The sequence below is a fragment of the Brachyhypopomus gauderio genome, chromosome 4 (genome assembly GCF_052324685.1).
Source record: "Brachyhypopomus gauderio isolate BG-103 chromosome 4, BGAUD_0.2, whole genome shotgun sequence".
Taxonomy (NCBI): Eukaryota; Metazoa; Chordata; class Actinopteri; order Gymnotiformes; family Hypopomidae; genus Brachyhypopomus; species Brachyhypopomus gauderio.
Genome location: NC_135214.1, coordinates 17,608,007 through 17,627,243, shown reverse-complemented (window position 1 = coordinate 17,627,243; position 19,237 = coordinate 17,608,007). Strand labels below are relative to the sequence as shown.

Below are 19,237 nucleotides of genomic sequence, written 5' to 3'. Positions count from 1 at the left end.
CAAAACCTAAAAGGGCCCCGCCGCTACACCCCCCCCCCCCCCCCCCCCCCCCCCCCCCCCCCCCCGTGGCCCCCGCCGCTCAGCGGCCCTGCAGCATCCTCTCACGCAGCAAATGATTTAATTGGGAAATTTGCATGTATTCCCCCATTTGTGAGGCAATTAATTGGACAAAGGGATGCTTCTTCGTGGCCATGTAATCAAATATTGTTTCAGAAATGCATCGGGGAAAAGTAAATAAAAAAAGGAGCCGTTCGGTAGGCCACATTAGAGCCCGCGTGCTCTTTCTTCCCCTGGTCCACGGGCCGGCTTCCCTCCACGAATCCCAGCTGGTTAAAACCACCAGCAGGCCGCGGCACCGCTGCAGGACGGACCACACGCTTTTGTTTTGTCCGGGGATGATTTTCATGGATTTTAATTTACTGCCTAGTTTGAAGATTTGATGACTGCCTGTCTCGACCCCTTAGACTGTGGACACAACAAGGAAAAAATACGACAAGTGACAATTTTACAACCATTTCATTTCTCCGTTGTTGACACATTAAGTAACCACCATCTATTGGGATAGATTTTTTTTTTCCTGCGAGTAGCACCTAACTCAGGTAATTGGTCATTTTGGAGGGCAATTTCAGGGCAGGTGGGAGGCTGGGCAGGTCTCTCTGACCCCTGCTGCTGGGATAATGGTGAGGGCTACTGGGGCTGTCACAGCCATGTTTGGAGGGTGTGTGTGTAGGGCTGCAGTGGCCCCACTGGCTGTGTGCTGGGCTCCCCTGCCTCCCCTGGCCTGCCTCTGCGGTTCAGCCCGGTGAGTGATAGCTGTCCACTTGCAGGCAGAAGAGGATCTTCAACGGCCCTGACAGTCACCCCTCATTTTAACTCACCCACCATAAACCATCACTGTCATGAAGCTGCTGATCATGTAATCTATTCACCTCTCGTTTTCCAAAAGATTTCTGGAGAGAGGGGAACGAGACTTTAGGGGTCCTTCGGGTATGAAAACACAGGTATTTTAGACACATTAATATATGGAAATATCAATATTTTTCAACAACCCAAACATCATGTCCATATTAGCATGCTAATCACAGTGTTAAAAATCTTAATACCACAAAATACCACAACTTCAGCTCAATATATATATTTTTCATGCTAAGAATTTTTATTCTTAATAATTAATAAAAAGCACAAATAATAAAGTGTTGTTATGCTGCACTCATTGTTTATTGGGTTTGTTTGTATGTTGGGTCTGTTTGGTGTTTTTGGTGGGATAGAAATATTTATGCTCAGTAGGTGTGGAAAGGACTGGGAGTCGTCAATGTTAGTATTGTGTGTATATTCACACATATGAATATGTCTGTGTGTGTGTGTGTGTGTGTGTGTGTGTGTGTGTGTGTGTGTGTGTGTGTGTGTGTGTGTGTGTGTGTGTGTGTGTGTGTGTGTGTGTGTGTGTACATGCATGCATGTGCATCTGTGTGTGTGTGTTTCTGTTTCTGTTTCTGTTTGCAGGTGTGAACCACTGGCTGAGTCTGGAGGCAATTATTTCTGTCTGCTCTCCCAGAAGAGCCATGAGGTAGATCCCCTCTAACTCTCTCCCACTGCGGCCTGAGTGTGAGCAGCTGGAGACAACACCGCACAGGCCAGGGGGGAAAGGCCCACAGCCACACTCAACCACACACAACCACACTCAGCCACACACAGCCACACTCAGCCACACTCAGCCACACACAGCCACACTCAGCCATACACAGCCACACACAGCCACACTCAGCCACACTCAGCCACACACAGCCACACTCAGCCACACACAGCCACACTCAGCCACACTCAGCCACACACAGCCACACACAGCCACACTCAGCCACACACAGCCACACACAGCCACACTCAGCCACAGCACCCTGCAGTTGTGGAAACTCATGTACCTCATGTCATTAGTTACTGAAATCACAATTGTATTATTTCATTATCAAATGGCAGCTGTTGATTTGTTAAGATGTAACTAAATTAAAATGCTTTATTCTTCAGTGAGAGTAACTGATATAACACTAGCTGTATAAATAGAGACATAAGCAAATACAGATTCACTGATCTTTTGAGAGCTTTTTGCAGACCATATAGGCCAAACCCTGAATTCAAAATTATTTTTATGGATGAATTCATTCTGACAGTAGAATACATTGTTATTATTACTTATTTTTCCACAGCCGTTATTAGAACATTAATGTAAAATGTGCATTTATAAATTGATTAAAAACACATCTATAAACTGTGAAATAATCGAGCATGAAGTTATTATAGAATCTCAGAAAATAATACTTGAAATAAGCTGCCAGGCTACTTTGGTTTTAAATCTTCATCACATCAGAATGATGTTGTGATGTAACACATCATTTTCATTTTGCAAGTTCATCCCTGGGAATGAAATCAATAGCTTTAAATGGGCTTCTGTCCAATCTAAGCAAGATGCGTGTTTAACACGGTACCTAATGGTTGTTAACTGGTTCACAAACGTCGGGCCGGTTCACCTTCCCCGTCCCGCTCACGTCGTCCTGGTGCTGAACAAGCCGGGCCCTTCTGTGTTTACCGCAGCTCAGTGAAGCGGAAAATTGAAGGTACAGCCCACCTAAGACATCCAATAGTGATCCAACCTAAAACGCTGTGCAGTAAAAAACCCTCCTCTTCCCCTATGGCTGATCGAATACGCTAAATATGAATCATCACATCAGAATTAACCCGCCCCTCCTTCTCCCAATAAGGTGTAATAGTTACAAATCTCTGTGTAAACAAGCCACATGTCCAAATGAGAGCAGAGAATTTATTTACTCTTTCTGTTCATGTGGAGTTAATGTTTTTTATATATACTGACACTCTTAAGGAACAATTGTTCAATCCAAATATCAGGATAATTCATCTGAGAGCTTTGATTTCTTTTTATGTCATTTCGTAATTATACACCAGTACATGTCATCCTGAAAAACATATAGAGATTTTGTGTGTGTGTGTGTGTGTGTGTGTGTGTGTGTGTGTGTGTGTGTGTGTGTGTGTGTGTGTGTGTGTGTGTGTGTGTGTGTGTGTGTGTATTTACCTTTACTAAAATGGTAATGAGCTCATGATTTTTAAGTGCTCATCATAAATCACATGAGAGTTTTTTATTTCATGTACTTAACTTCAATTCTGAAATGATGAGTGACTTCAATATAACAATAGGGTTAGCAGAGTTCCCATGCTGTTTCTATTAGCCTAACACATGGAGCATAAAGGTGCTACACAGGGAAACCTGTCGTACAACAAGAGCATCGTTCTCAAATGAAGCACTCCATTCTATAAATAAGGACTTCTGTTCGTTTAAATAAAGTTTAAAAAAAATCTCTACCACCATGTTCCATAAACATATTCGACAAGTTTTGATTATGGTGCATCTGATAACTTTTTTTCCTACATATTTGATGAACATCAAAATATTTGATGCAGCACATCTATGAATCCTGCAGATTCAGACGGGGGTTTTTCTGCCCGCTCTGTTGTGCTTGGCTCGGGCGTCAGAACACCCCTGCGTCTGCTGTGAGAGCTTCGGCCGCATCTCCACAGACCAAAATCCAAATGAGAGATTCATTTCACTGGTGTCCCAGTTTACTTTAATACTCACTGGGCTGATTTGAAGTATGAAATCATTATCATTACTGTTATTTCGATTCTGTTGTCATGTGTCGTCAAATTGTTTTTGGAATATTCTGTCAATACCTTTTGTAATAAATGTATGTTTCTCAAGGACCTGAGTTGTTGTGTGTGTAACATAGGGACATCATAAAGACTAGAGTAACCACTAAAGGAGTGTGTGTAACATAGGGACATCATAAAGACTAGAGTAACCACTAAAGGAGTGTGTGTAACATAGGGACATCATAAAGACTAGAGTAACCACTAAAGGAGTGTGTGTAACATAGGGACATCATAAAGACTAGAGTAACCACTAAAGGAGTGTGTGTAACATAGGGACATCATAAAGACTAGAGTAACCACTAAAGGAGTGTGTGTAACATAGGGACATCATAAAGACTAGAGTAACCACTGAAGGAGTGTGTGTAACATAGGGACATCATAAAGACTAGAGTAACCACTAAAGGAGTGTGTCTGCTTCATGCTGAAACAATTAAACCTCCCAGTGAATCTGGTGCCACCAATAACAGAAACTAATCAGAGGCTTAAATTAAAATTAAATTTACTCTGGACTTGACATCTGTAGTCCCTTTACAATCAGATCAAGTATTGCTGAACGGTTGGCTATCTGAGGCTGATTCATCATGCTGAAGACGAGACAATAACTCAACTGTCTGTTGCTGAACCCTAGATTTGTCAGTGAGGTATTTCCCCATGTTGGTGTTTGTCTTTAACCTAGAGACCCTTCGCACACAAACACACTCTCCAGCTGAATAGGCGTGAGACACTGAATCAGTGCAGCATAGCAGGTGTTTAAATAACGCACGCATGTCACTTCCCTTTGTTTTCTGTCCTTTCGAATGTCATTTCCTGTTTCCGAATGTCCTTTGACTCATTATCTCACGACATGCTTTATTTCAGCGCCTTTAGTTAAAACATTAACAGTACTGCGGTGGTGAAAACAAGCTTGTGGGCATTTTACCTCATGCAATCTAATTACTCAGAGACAAACCATTATGAGGCATGTACTGCGTGGCCATTGTCATATACGTCACTACAAAATTACAGAAATTACTTACATTAATATTATTTTTATGTCAGGATTTGAAACGTCATGCTGTTTCTATCCTCTATCTCAGTGTGTCCTGTATATATGTTAATAATCTCAAAAGTGTCTATATGATTATTCAATTAATTCATCCATCCATTCACTCATTTTTATATTTTAGACAGGCATGCATCTAGACATAGTCCTACTGAATGTGTATTTAATAAAATATAGGAATAATAATGATTTTCTTTATTAAATTGTGTGTGTGCGAGTGTGAATGTCTCTGTGTGTCATGTTACATATCATTCCCTAAATAGAATGTACATTTATTCTGGATTTAGGAAGACAATTCCCTGACCATTTCACAGCCTAATGCAATAATATTTATATATTATATTATATTATATTCAGACACTATTGAACACAAGTAATCTTTTTAAACAAATAACATTATAAACAATATTGAAGTATGTTTTCTTTCTTTTGTTTATGAAATTGACTGTAGACAACATCTGTCATCTATTATAAAGTAGGGTGCATATGCAGGCTACACATCAATTTCAGTCTTAGATACCATAATCGGGTACAATAATCACAGTTATCAGTCTCAACCACGAAGTACGCTACATGTAAAATCTTCCCTCAGCTCTGAATGATGATAATTGTTGGTTGTAATACTGTTATTATTTTCGCTATTGATAAAGGATCTTTGTAAGGTAGTTTGTGAATGTAATTTCAAATACAAATTGCTTTAAATTGGACAATTTCGAACCGATTTTGGGGGGATATCATTCAGAAGTTGTTGAATGTGCCCGTCAGTGCAGAGGACTCTTGCGTGGTGTTGGTAGCAGTGGCATTTTGGCACTACATTCTGCAGTGTCTCGCGCTACTCTTCACTTGCGTAATTAGGTTAATTGTGAGAGTAACGGAATTTAACTAACGTTAATTTGTAATTCACGTGGAGATTTGGAGTAAGCGAGCGGGTACTGGTAGGGACTCAGTTGTGTTTCTCCTCCGTCAGGGCAACTGGAAGAGAGCGACAGTGAAAATAAAATGAAGGTGTGGAGGTGTGACCCGCATCCGCCGCGTTCATCGGGATGGCGCGCGCAATGGTATGAGCGCTTTTCTTTTTCACCTGCTTGACGAAGCTATTTTGAAACTTTACTTCAGAAGAAATAGACCAGGGGAGGTAATTGCTAAGCGTTTGCCACTGCATCACTTTATCGTATATGCATATACATTGTAGATTTATTTTTTGTTAGATTGGTAAAGCAAACCAAATTCGTTTTGCAAATCTCCAAACTGTGCATGAGAAACGTTAATTTTCAAACCAGTGTGTGTGCCTATCAGTTAGCAAAACACGTCTGCACACTGTTTTCTGTTGACACCTTCGTGTAGGTCATACTGAAATCCCCAGAGGTCTCCGTCTAGTTTGGACCTCCTGCAAGTTTCCAAAATGATCATATCCTCTGAGAAAGCTAGATCTGGCGTACATATTACAAACAGACATATTTAACTATAGCAACTCAAATTCATTAACATTCAGAGGTAATAGACAAAGCAGTGTTTGCCATTTTGGAGGAATTAATCAACTCCTGTGGGGACAAAACATGACGCACGTGGTGAAAAGCACGGAGCGTGCCACGTTTGTAACTTTCATCACACTCTGACATTTCTCTAAATTATTCATTGTATAGAAATGAACTTTATACTATATTAATGTATTTAGAAATCATATTGCTGCATTATTCTGAGAATGGCGTACAAATATACATGCGCCTTTTATATCAAGCCGATTTACATTTAGTATTTCCATGCAAATTCAGTCGATGCAGTAAAGAACTTACCGTGAGCGCAGTCTACATCTCTAGTATTCCTGGCACAAAAGAAGCAGATGTTTCGATCATTCATAACTGGTTCACATGTGGTCAAGATACATGAACGTGCCTGCTGTTTCAGCAGTTTTCTTATCTGGTCATTTTTGAATCCTCTGAGTTCACGGTGCAGGTCATCAGCTATAAATAGACACATCCTTTTGCCTGTCACATTTAAACCACGAGATCCACTGATGTGATGAATAATGCCAGGTAGTGATGTGGTCTACAGGTAAAATTTCAGAAGCATTGAAGTATTTTCATTAAATTCAAGGGGATTATTATGCGGGCAGTACCTGTGCAAATGTGATTACTATGCAAAAAGATTTAAACTAATCTATAGTATGTTGAATACTCAGTTATCGCTATCACTGAAAAAGTGCAGTTATTTAGAAGCAATATTTTCGCTGTGACAGAAATGCAGAAGTTAGCCCAGGTGCGTTTACGGTCGCTCATTGGTTCTGAGTGATTTGAATCTGCATACCAGTGGAAGTGTTAAATATATGGCTAATTATGCGTATGAAAATTAAACAACAGTGTTATGCAAATTGAACTGGTTTCAGCTGTGGCTCCGAGCACTTGAGACTAGCATTTAATCAAATGAGGCTGTAAGTAATACATCTGTCCCTGAAACAATAAGGACACAGACAAAAACAACAGACTATTTAATACTGTATTTAATCATATTTGTACAGTGCTTTAGAAGGCATAAAAAGTTATTTATGAAAATGGCAATTAGACATGGTGTTCTTGTTTAATTGTTATATTGTTATGTTTTTTTGTGTAGCATAGGCCTATTATTATTATTCATATTATTATCATTATTATTATTGTTGTTGTTTTAATGCTAATAACAACAACCACAACAGTAATATAATACTAATACTAATGCTAAAAATACTAATGCTAGTAATAATTCAAAAAGTATAATAATAATACTAATAATAATAATACTAATAATAATCATAATCATAATAATAATAGTATTATTTTATTTTTATTATTTCTGTAGGCTATCTGTGGTCATGACAACAACGTATTATTAATAACAGAATTATTACTAGCTGTGATACTACTATTACTAATACTACTACTAGAATAACAATAATTATTCGGCCTATGTATTTAGATTTTGTTTGTGTGCAGAACATCCTTGGATTATTTTTGTTTGATTCCCTGGTATGACAAATACTTTGTTTATAAATTTTGTTTCATGGGTATAGATAATGTAACGATTGTAAACAAACCAAACTGAAGTCAAATTTCAGTAATAAATAAACACTAATTACTAATAGATATAAAACGTTTTATACAACAGAATACTTTTACCGATATTTTAATACCTGTTAACAATTTATTTTTCGGGTTCGTGAAATATGTTTGTAAACATGCTGTTGTGGGTTTTTTGCTTTAGTTGTGACTCCTCCACGCAAAAAAACCTTCCTCCATGACCCACCCCCTGAATATCCTCTTTAGCATTGAACAACTGGGTTTAAGGTTTGTCTTATTTCTTGAGTTTATCATATTCCTCGGACCGTACCCCGGGATCGCCAATCGCCACCATTCTTGGAGAGAGTGGACCAATCAGCGACCACCTTTGATAAATATTCATGATTCCCTGATTCAAACGTTTGAGCGAGTTTGTGTAGATCCGCGGCACCACACCTAGACTTTTCACAGAGACAAACTACATTTTCTTATGAATGGAAAGTGAAAAAATCAGTTGAGCTTAAATTGGGATCCATCCTTCACTGAGATCGTAGAAGAAAACAAAAAAGCAGGAGGAGAGATTCGCCTGAAGACATGACAATGACTACAATACCAGAGAGTCTAAATAGCCCTGTCTCAGGAAAGAACGTTTTCATGGAATTTGGGCCACCGAGTCAGCAAATGTCGCCTTCGTCTATGTCTCATGGACATTACTCAATGCACTGTTTACATTCAGCTGGTCATCCGCAGCACGAGAGTTCCTACAGTCCCGCTCCGTCCTTCCCCAGATCGCTGGGGTATCCATATGTCAACTCTGTCGGTAGCCATTCCTCCAGCCCGTACCTTAGTAGCGTCCAGACTTACCAAAACAGCACGGCATTAACGCAGACGCGCTTAGAAGACGCAGGTAAGAAAAGCTTCTTACTCCCTTATTCTCTAACTTAAACGTCAGTTTCTTTTTCCTGCGCACTGTGAGAATATTGAACCGGAGTAGCCCAGATGTGCGGGTATTAGGCTTGGTAATTATTTATTGCGTAATGCTATAAACAATGTATGCAATTAAGGGTAATTATACCTAAACTGCAGGCTGTAAAGCCCAGTGATGTGCGCCGCGCTGCGGGAGCGTCTTAGAGACCAAGGGTGGGTTTCCCAAAACGTTTGTAGCGCTAAGTACTTCGTAACCTCATATGAAATGTATGAGGTTAAGAAGTACTTAGCGCTAAGAACGTTTCGGGAAACTCACCCCAACTCTCCGACGTGATAAGGATTGTTTTGTTTTTTCCTTAGCACCAGAAACGGAGAAAAACACAGTGGTAGAAGGAGGAGAGGTTCGGTTCAACGGCAAGGGGAAAAAGATTCGCAAACCTCGGACTATATACTCCAGTCTCCAGCTGCAGGCGCTAAACCGCAGGTTCCAGCAGACGCAGTATCTGGCGCTGCCCGAGAGGGCAGAACTGGCCGCGTCTCTGGGTCTCACCCAAACACAGGCAAGTTCACCTTCTCTCTCAACACTGCCTTGGGAATGTTGTCATAATATCCACGGTCAGGTGCGACGACACAAAATTAGCAAAAAGCGTTTAACATATGTGCTGCTTCGGTGCATTAAAATGTAAAAATAATACACTTTTAACTTTTAATGAGTAGGCCTCCGTTTTTTGGTTTTTGATATCCGTGAAGGAAAGTCGATTCATATGCTGAGACATTTTCAGATGAAGGCTTCGGTGCAACTGACCTCTGTTTCTGTATTTTTTAAATTACAATTGGATTTTATTTGTACGTTTTACGTTTGTATTTATTGTAAGTGAATTGTTAATATTTGTAAACATTTTAGTATTACTTGATTTGTTGTTTTTAATCTAATTGCGCAGCGGTGCTGGTCTGTTGGTCATCTCATAAGTGTTAGACGCTATACTGACTGGTCTTTTCCTGCAGGTAAAGATCTGGTTTCAGAACAAACGATCCAAGTTTAAGAAATTGATGAAGCAAGGCGGCGGAACGATAGACACAAACGCTCTGGCTAATGGCCGCGGACTGTCCACCGGATCCCCGTCCGTAGCGCCGGTCTGGAACTCCACCGCAACCGTTAAAACGTCTGTGGGCACGCCAAGCTCGTACATCCCAAGTTACACCTCATGGTATCCCACAACGCACCAAGACTCAATGCAGCAGCCGCAACTCATGTGAACTGACTGCTGAAACAACCCCGCCCCTCTTCTACTGGAGGGCCCAGTTCAGGGGACCACACGGGCCAGCCGCCCGGCGCGGCCTTGCATTGCGCTCAGGCCCTCAGCAGCCTGGCACAGACGTGACCCGGAGCGCACTCCCAACGCTGCCTGGCGGCGCAGCACTCTCACACCGACAGAATAGCCTGGATACTTAGAGTTTGAGAAAGAAACGTCTGCGTCCGAGGAGAAAGACTTCTCCAACAGAGATGTCCGCGACAGAAACAAAACGGATTGCCGTGAAAGTGGGTCAAATAAAGCTGCTGCTCTCTCTTTCAAACGTGACATTTAACTGTTTGTAAAAAAAAAGGTATGAAACTGTAACGAGTAAAACTTCTTCAGATTGATAATTTTCACAAAGAAAATTGCAACCAAGGTATTTATTTGACAACATTTAATAATCAAACGTTTGATCAGAGTAGGCTAATGCCAGTTTTAAAAGCAACACAAAAGCAACATATTTAGCTTTTTTTTCAAGGAAAGGCGAAAGAGCTGACACGGGCTATGTCATGGGCACTCCGCGTATTTGGGTCAGCACAGGGTGAAATCATGCCAAGGGCTGATTTTCCTGATTCCAAAGAGAAAGTCTTTATGAATTGATATTTTTGGGTGTGTGGAGCTTGGTGTGTTTATTTAAAATAACTTATTTAGATTTTGTTTATGTCAGTTTATGTTTATTTAAAATTAATGTTCTTTAAAGGAAGGGGCTGCACTAAAGCGAGCAACACTTCACTCAAATTTTAGAGCAATTTGTTAACCCGAGTGGGTTTTATTCGCGTAGAAAGCGGCGCCGATGACAAGCGGATCTCTCGTCGCTGCGCTAGGGAAGTGTTGATAGTTCATGTACAGAAATGGCCAATTTTAGATTGTCTTGTTAACGATGTGAAAAGAATTTAACCTGGGTATGTTTATTACAAATTCATGTGTTTAGCATTCTACATAGCAAAATAGTTTTATATTGGTCAGATTAATTTATTGTTTTTGTTCTTTGGAGTCGTGTACAATGTGTAAACTATGACAGTAAAATTCTCATTTTAAATGAATATTTACAAATGTCATTGTCATTGCAACATTCCACAAATAACTGCCTGAAGACACAGGAAGAAACATTTTAATTAATGAGAGGTCCTATATCATGTTTAAGGTTGACTAGCTGTAGGCTATATATGCTTTTACTTTTAAATATCATAAAAAAACTATTTGTCACAGAATACTTTTATTTTTACTTCCAATTCGAAGATCTTCGCATAGATTCCTAAAATGCTACATCATATTAAAAGGCTCGGATATATGAACAAGTTAAAAGTATGGGCTAACATATAGCTACACAGGCCTACTGAAATTATTTACCTAAGGTTGCGTCAGAACGGGTTTCTTCTCTTGCGCAATTGTACCGAATCTTCGCTGGTCTAAACAATCAACCCACTGCCCTTAAAAAGATGTTTTATTCCTGTCTGAATTACCGATTAATCTTGTGTTGGTTTCTATAACACTGCAAATCTCCCCCACAATAAGGGTGCTTGTTTCCTTTCATTCTCGTTTAGCCGCTATAAGCTCCTATTTGCTCTTGTAAGGTCCGCACAAACCTCGTCTCGAGGCTGAATGGTGCGAAGAGCACTGGTGTGTGTTAAGTGAATAATTGAGCGCGAGACAGGTGCCGGGGGAAGGGGTCTCGCTGAGGAGCCGGCTAAGAAAAAGTGAAAAGTTCAAAGGACGTCTTGTTTGTAGCTGATAGTTTAACTGCGCTTTTACAGAAGAATCTGAAGCATGCCGAGCCACTGAACTTTCAATTTAGGCCATAGTGATTTCCATATCTTGATTGTATTTATATATATTTTTATGCATAGAGTAATGCTTTACTCTCATTAAGTAGATATTCTGTGTTTAAAATAGTTACGAAAATATTTTTTTTCTTATGGTTCTAGTCAACCAGCCCTGCATATTTAGTAAAATTAACAATTAATCTGAGCTGCCATGACGGATCATATTTTTCTAACGTAATTTCTTTCGCTCGTGACCATGCAGTACGACTCAACAGTTTAGCGTATTTTATAGAGGACCTTACAACCCGCGCGCGCGCGTGCGTGCGTGCGTGCGTCTGTGTGTGTGTGTGTGTGTGTGTGTGTGTGTGTGTGTGTGTGTGTGTGTGTGCGCGCGCGCGCGCGCGCGCTGGTGGGAGCAATAATTATTCTGACAAATTTTGACGATCTTCATGTGAGGCCAGCAAAGATGCTCTCTCGCTTTTTTCTTTTTTCTTTTTGTAACAGGAAGAGTTAAGAGCAAACCGTAATGATTAAAAGTGGAGACCAACTTCATGCCACCAAAAGTTCAGATGAGATCTAAACGATGAAGAAAAGATGAACGATCTCTATAACATTATCTTGGATAGTTTCATGAGCGAAGCTGTAGGCGCTACTGTGTTTGTGTCTGTTGTAGTGATGAACTGCTGGAAATTGTGATCAAAAGTGCATGGCGGCAACTTCTACTAAACTAATAATAATACTAATAATACTCTTCCTACTAGTCGTAAACTATACTACTACATCTACCACTTCTAGCCTACTACCACTATTATTACTAATTAGTTATTAATAATCGGCATCACTATATCAATAATTATTAATTATTATGATAAACCTTGTTAATTTTTCATAGCTCAATATATTTTCACATTTACTCCCTTATATTTTCCCTTAAATTTTAGGCGCACCAAAATAAGACTACTTCTAGATTCTAATGTGGTTGGTATCGGAAACGTCACCTTTCACACAGCCTGCGAACATTTAATTAGTCAGTAAAACGCACTATTTCCTGAAAATAAATACAAACCGTTAGGCTTATCCATCAGAGTCCATGCCATCAAGGTCAAACTCGCCTGCACAAATGCTTATAGGCTACTTACTTCGGTATTTGCCTTTTTTTCAAAGCTTATACTAGGTTCAATAATTAATATGATATAACAAGTCTAAGGAAATAGAAATATTACCTACAAAACACGAACCGAGGACCGTACTAAATAAACAGCCACATCTTTAAAAAGTAGATTAAACATGAAAATCTATTTCTCAGGGGTTCTGAAATGCAGCTGTGAAGCAGAGAGGGTCAGCGTTATTTCACTGTATTCTCCTCTTGATTACGAGCCGAGCCCATCAAACCAGACATAATTATAGTCATTCCGCCCTTATTTATTCTAATGCAGTTCCCCATCTACAGGATAATTATGAGCAATTTTTTTTCGCACGTGGAATCTTTTGTTAACAAAAGAGATAGCACACTGAAAGAAAATTTGCTGTGTGATGAAAAAAAAGAAAAGCAGAGAAAAAAAATAGAAAAAGCAAAATAGGTGCGCGAGAGCCCCCCTCACGGCGGCTCGGTTATAAGTAAGCATGGCAAATTGCTTGCAGGTGTATACCGAGGGATTGTCAATATGAAGAGCTCGCGAAATTAGCAATAACACAATGTCGGAGTAATTAAGGCAGTGGTGAAATTATGGAACAAGGGTTGCCTTATTTTGTACTACAAACTATAGAAAGGCTTACTAAAAAATTGAAACAGTTACGATTTCCCTTTAATCTGAAAAAAATGGTAATAGGTGTATGTTATAGTTTCTGTTCTCGTACAAAACCTAACGACCACTGGAAACGCCAAAAGCAACACAAAAATGCATTCACCTCATAGTAGCTATGTTTAAAATAGCTAATGTTGTTTTTCTCATCCAACGACGTTTTTAAACTAATTGCACAATCTTTTAAATGTTCGTCAGAAAATTGTAGTAAACAAAAATATTTGTAGCTAAAATATGAAAAATGAAAAGATATAGCTGTTTGAGTATTTCTAAAAATGTAAATACTGTTTCTTAAATTCGCTCATCTGAGAAATTTTCTTGAAACTTTTATTAGAATTTGTGTTTTCATAGGGAAAATACAGACAAAGTAATGGGAAATAAAGCAAAACGCTAACAAAACACGACAGTACTGGACGAGCATTACTCTTACCTTATATAAGAAAAATTAATACGTAGCCCAGATGTGTCTGTATTCATATAGAGCTCAGTGTTTGAAGATGAATATGGATGCAGAATCCAGTGGTCACTGCGATGGCTGAACGCGTTAGATCCCATGAAGCGCTTCCATTGCGGCTCTAAGCTTTAGCAGCCGCGCACTGAACATGACTGAAAATTCCTGCTTTATTTTCCCTCTTTATAGCTGTTGGAAAAAATTGCAGATTATTAGCATAAATGTTTACTCCTCATTACGCTGATGACATTGTGCACTCGAGATCTTGGTAATCTTTGGGAAAATTATGAGTAATTTTTAAAAATTTAAAGCAGCAGTTACCATGCAATTCAGGCTAATTTTGCGTAGGCTCCAAACGGATATAATTATCGCGGAGTCAAGATGTTATGCTAAAAACTATGCATTGATATTCCCATTTATTATGTACATACAACTTTGACAATGTTGATGCCTGAAATAGCTGGAAATTGTCTTGCGCAAAAATTACAGTCCATATTAGGACATCTGAAATTGCGAAGAATTATGCAGTAATTGCAGGCTTTCGGATCGGGGAGCCAGAATGCTCAAACTGGAGCAATTGTGGATGAAATTACAGATCAGAGTATAAATTAGGGAAGGGGTATGGCATTTTTCAAGTTGTCTACAGGATTCCGGAAGTGTCTAAAACCACATCATCGCTAATCTGTTAGAAAGAAAGGCATGCAGAACACGCGCCATCAAAGCGGTTCTAAAAACGTCCTTAGACTGCGTTCATTTTGTTTGGAATGTGTGACATTTCTTCCACTTTAGTCTATGTCATGAAATATTTTGATTTGAAATCGCTAAATCATCTTTTCTCAGTTCTCTCATTGTGTATTCCTGTTAGGATGGGAATATGCGATCTCACCAATAAAGGTCCTAATGTATGGCTGACCCATCCTTGGTGTGAATAGTTCTAGACAGGTGAATATACCCATGACGCAACATTATTACTCATATTTGACAAATCTCCACCCAGTGTCTCGTGGGAGTCAGTCAAAAAAGTTTTCTAGTAACAAAGGTGAGACCTGAAAATGCAGAAGGCCTTCGCTAGACCAGTGAAGATATCGGACGAAGACCTATAGTTGCCTTAATTTTATTATTGACATTATTTGATAAGAGAGAACACATTAAAATGACATAAAAGTACATTCTGTGGAAATAATCCAGATTTGGACAGTTTGCTTGGACGCGCGTGTGAAAGCTGCAAGTTTCTACATTTCAAGATGTTCGTTTACAGCCCCCAGGGCGACATATAACATCGTGTAATGTGACAATTACTGACAGAGTACATATTACACCCTTATCCTTTATAGCTTTGATCATTCGTTTAATGGCATTTAAACATCGAATCAGTCGCATATCAAACTAGCGTTTTGTCCCTTTGGTTGACTTATTTGTTTCAGGTTCGGGATAAATCTGACACGTAAATGACCGGTGGGCATTGATATATACGCTAATTTGTCCAACATAAACTTTAATAACCGTTATTCAGTGTCTTACACATAAAATTACAGACCAGACATTTGTGCTATGGATGCCAAAAATCTGCAGAAAATAATTTAATACGTAGGCTACATAGATTTAATATTTAATAGGAGAGAAGACAAAATGACCGAAGCCCATAGCGGAGCGTTTATTACAAGGCCTGTTGCGTAATGTTGGAAAATGTGGGAAGTGTTTCCGTGTTGTTTAGTTTGAGGATTGGGCCTATATAGTGCTTTTGGCTGAACTGACTTCATAAAATGTGGAGCGCCGAGCTCTGACTCCAGACAGTCTGAGAGGCTGAAACTGGTCGGCCACCTCACCTTCTCCACCTCTCACATTCTCCACCTCACCTTCTCCACCTCACCTTCTCCACCTCACCTTCTCCACCTCACATTCTCCACCTCATCTTCTCCACCTCACCTTCTCCACCTCACCTTCTCCACCTCATCTTCTCCACCTCACATTCTCCACCTCACCTTCTCCACCTCACCTTCTCCACCTCATCTTCTCCAGCGCCTGCCAAGGCGTGTTGCGCCTCTGCTGCGCCTCGGGCGCCGACTCACGTCTCTGAAGATCCGCCTTGGTTCAAGTTCCATGAAATTGGTTGTCAAAAATCGACGTATCGTTTTACGAAAAGGTGCAGCAAAAGCGTAACGCAACATGTTGTTCACGAAAAAGAACTTGCGTGTCGTTCATTAGTCTACACATCCAAAACACACGCTACCTAGACGCACCTGTCATGTTCATCGACAAAAGGTGAATTTGTGCGTTTTGTCTGAAACATTTACAAGCACAACGCCTTCAGCCAGACTTATTACAGACCGAGAGCCTGAGCTGGCGCCACAGCAGAGGAGGAGTGGTCGAAGCCCAGAGGAAAAAAGACCTAAAATTCCAGAAGTGAGCCAAGACCTACAGAACCGGTTTTAATGAGAAATCTCGCGCAAATAACACATCTCCGTGCAGTGTTTATGAGTTTTGTCTAAAATCGACATAAACAATAAATTCACATGAAACATTTTATTTAAATAAGTCTGATTCATATAATGCCAGAATTGATCATTCAGCATAGGAAATAAAATAAATAAACAAAATAATTCCGAAAATGTGTTACATGTGACTTTTGATTTGGGGGAAATCAGTAGCTTTCGAGACATTTTCGGTCATCTTTTCCCTCAATATTTAAAAAGCAAAAACACTACATGATAACCTACAGGCCTATTAATGGCAACATCTCCAAGGAATGCGATGAAACATCATGTACGGGGACAAATATTATATCTCCTACTTACCTTATGTACAAAATACAAAGTAAACAAAGATAATGATAACAACGATGGGCACATTAAAATACAATACGGAGGACAACGAAGTGAGGTCATTATTAAAGGCACACAGCTTCAGATTGTGCTACATCATCTGACATGAACACACCCTGCTGTAAAGTTCACTCCGATAGGGGACACGTCCACGCCAGGAGCCTTTTGTAGCGTAGCTTTGGATCTTAGTGGTTCACTCAACAATTAATTTTTATCTTTCAACTTTCCACCTCCAGAGACAAAATAAATAAATACAAAAATAATTGCATGTCGTTTATTCTTTCGCGTCTGTATGTTGACGACATTGTGTAAGAGAGAAAAAACAGCTTTATGCGCAGCATGGTGCTTCTCAACCCTGCCGTAATCATTCGGAAAACGAGGCCTGTGAGTCACTTGAAGCTTTATGTCTCGCAAAATGAATCCTTTGCTTTAAAACGTAGTGTTGGTTTGTCAAAATATGGCTCCAGCGCTCACGGCTGTGTTGTGGTGGTGCGGCACCAGTGCGTTCGGCTGCAGATGCGCCGCTGAGTTCGTGGATGAGTACCAAGAGTAGTTGGTGAGGAAGGAAGGCGCAGTCGTGTTGGGGGGGCTGCCGCTCGCAGCCAAGCCCGAGGAGACATTGTTCATTCTTTGATTTTGTGGAAAGTCCCAGACAGTGTTGACAGGCGGCGAGGGGCAAGTAGGAGACTCGCTGGGAGCCACATGTTGCTCGGGCGGAATTTCTCCGTTTTTCCACAACTTCTTGAACTTGGAGCGGCGGTTCTGAAACCAGATTTTTACCTGAAAAAAAAAACACACGGCACTTATTAAAATTATTAACATCAACGATTACAGCAACAACCACGTGTGTTTAGAAAGACCTCCCGCGTAGAAGGACTATTGTATGAGTGCTATTGTTTGGCAAAAATACATATATCCACATTATCAGCTATTTTGCGAACAAGCTCTTGTAATTTTAGGTGTATCTTAAAAACTGTTTAGCAGATGGTGAAGCAGCACACATTCGTACGGAGTAGTTTTTAAAAGTATTGGTGGTAATGTAGATATACTCCAAGCTGTGATGGTGAGCGGCACGTATGCGAGATGCCTCCTGGACGTGGTGACCCACCTGGGTTTGGGTCAGGCCCAGAGACGCGGCCAGCTCCGCGCGCTCGGGCAGCGCCAGGTACTGCGTCTTCTGGAAGCGCCTCTGCAGCGCTGCGAGCTGGAAGCTGGAGTAAATCGTCCGGGGTTTCCTCACTTTCTTCGGCTTCCCGTTAACCATCCGAATTTCGGGTTCGCTCTCCTCCTTTTCTATAATTACATAAAGCGGTCAGTCTATGTCGTTTCCCCACACAAAGATATCACAGTCGAGAAAACAACGTTCAAACACGACCCGCTTACCTGCGTCGGTCGGCGTGGGTGAAGCGCTCGATCCGTACGTTCCGTAGGTACCGAAAGAGCTACCGAACCCGAGGTCGTAGGACTTCGTGTTGTACTGGACGGCGTTCATGGCGTTGTTGTGGTACTGGTAAGTACCCAGCTGGCCATAAGGCGACCCGGCACAGTGTCCGGGCTGTTGGTTGTTGTAGTAGCTGCTGTCCGTGGCGGTGGAGACGGGTAAGGTCGGGGACTCCTGCGCCTTGTGCAGGCTGTGGTAGCTGCTGGAGGTAATCTGGTTTGAATGCATATCTGTGTTGAGACTGTCAAAAACTCCAGTCATGGTTACTGTCCAAACTAAAACTGTACAAATAATTTACAGGTGCTCATCAAAGCGGGAAAAAAGCTGAAAATACTTTGCGATCAGTAAAGTAAATATTTTTTTGTAGTAGCTGACATTACTTTGAGTTTTATTGAAGCAGCGATGTTTTCCACGGAACCGTGATTGTCTGCCAAGCAGAGATGAAGCGGGCTGCATTTATGTGGCGTCACGTGGGAGGCTGAGCCGGTGTACCGGAGGCAGCCAATGGACGCGGGTCGTGGACCACAGCTGGACCGCGGGATGCGCACTGATCCAGTGATACCTCACGTCTTGGTGAAAGTAAGAAAGAACAACAATAAAGAAACAGACCAAGATCGAAATATGACAAAAAACGTTTTGTTGGTTTAGTTTTCCCCCTAGTTCATTAAGATGTCTTTAAAAAGCACAGAGAGCACTGAAACTGAGGAATTGTCTGTAAGTTACTTTGGTCAAATGTATTAGGGATTTGGTCTACCTTTCATTAAGTCAGTTACAAGGAGACCGTTTCGTCCTGTTGCGACATCTGCTGGTCAGATAAGCACTAAAGACTAAAGGTGGCTGTGCCCTACTGAATCACTATTAGATTTGTTTTAAATATCTAATGGCGAATCATACAGCCTACCAGTAAAACAATTTTTTGAACAGTTTATGAACATTATAATAGTACGT

At 40.6% G+C, this 19,237-nt stretch overlaps 2 protein-coding genes across 2 annotated transcripts; one reads left to right on the top strand and one right to left on the bottom strand.

Moving 5' to 3' along the window:
• The first annotated feature begins 7,655 nt into the window (after window positions 1-7,655).
• dlx1a (distal-less homeobox 1a) lies at window positions 7,656-11,063 on the top strand. Its single transcript, XM_077002770.1, has 3 exons — window positions 7,656-8,695; window positions 9,076-9,275; window positions 9,721-11,063. Exons 1-3 carry the CDS (start codon window positions 8,383-8,385, stop codon window positions 9,970-9,972), a joined length of 765 nt encoding a protein of 254 aa, XP_076858885.1. The 5' UTR covers window positions 7,656-8,382; the 3' UTR covers window positions 9,973-11,063.
• Window positions 11,064-16,534: 5,471 nt separating this feature from the next.
• dlx2a (distal-less homeobox 2a) lies at window positions 16,535-18,769 on the bottom strand. Its single transcript, XM_077001200.1, has 3 exons — window positions 18,232-18,769; window positions 17,957-18,141; window positions 16,535-17,628 (listed from the first exon to the last, which is right to left on the bottom strand). Exons 1-3 carry the CDS (start codon window positions 18,548-18,550, stop codon window positions 17,299-17,301), a joined length of 834 nt encoding a protein of 277 aa, XP_076857315.1. The 5' UTR covers window positions 18,551-18,769; the 3' UTR covers window positions 16,535-17,298.
• Window positions 18,770-19,237: the final 468 nt, after the last annotated feature.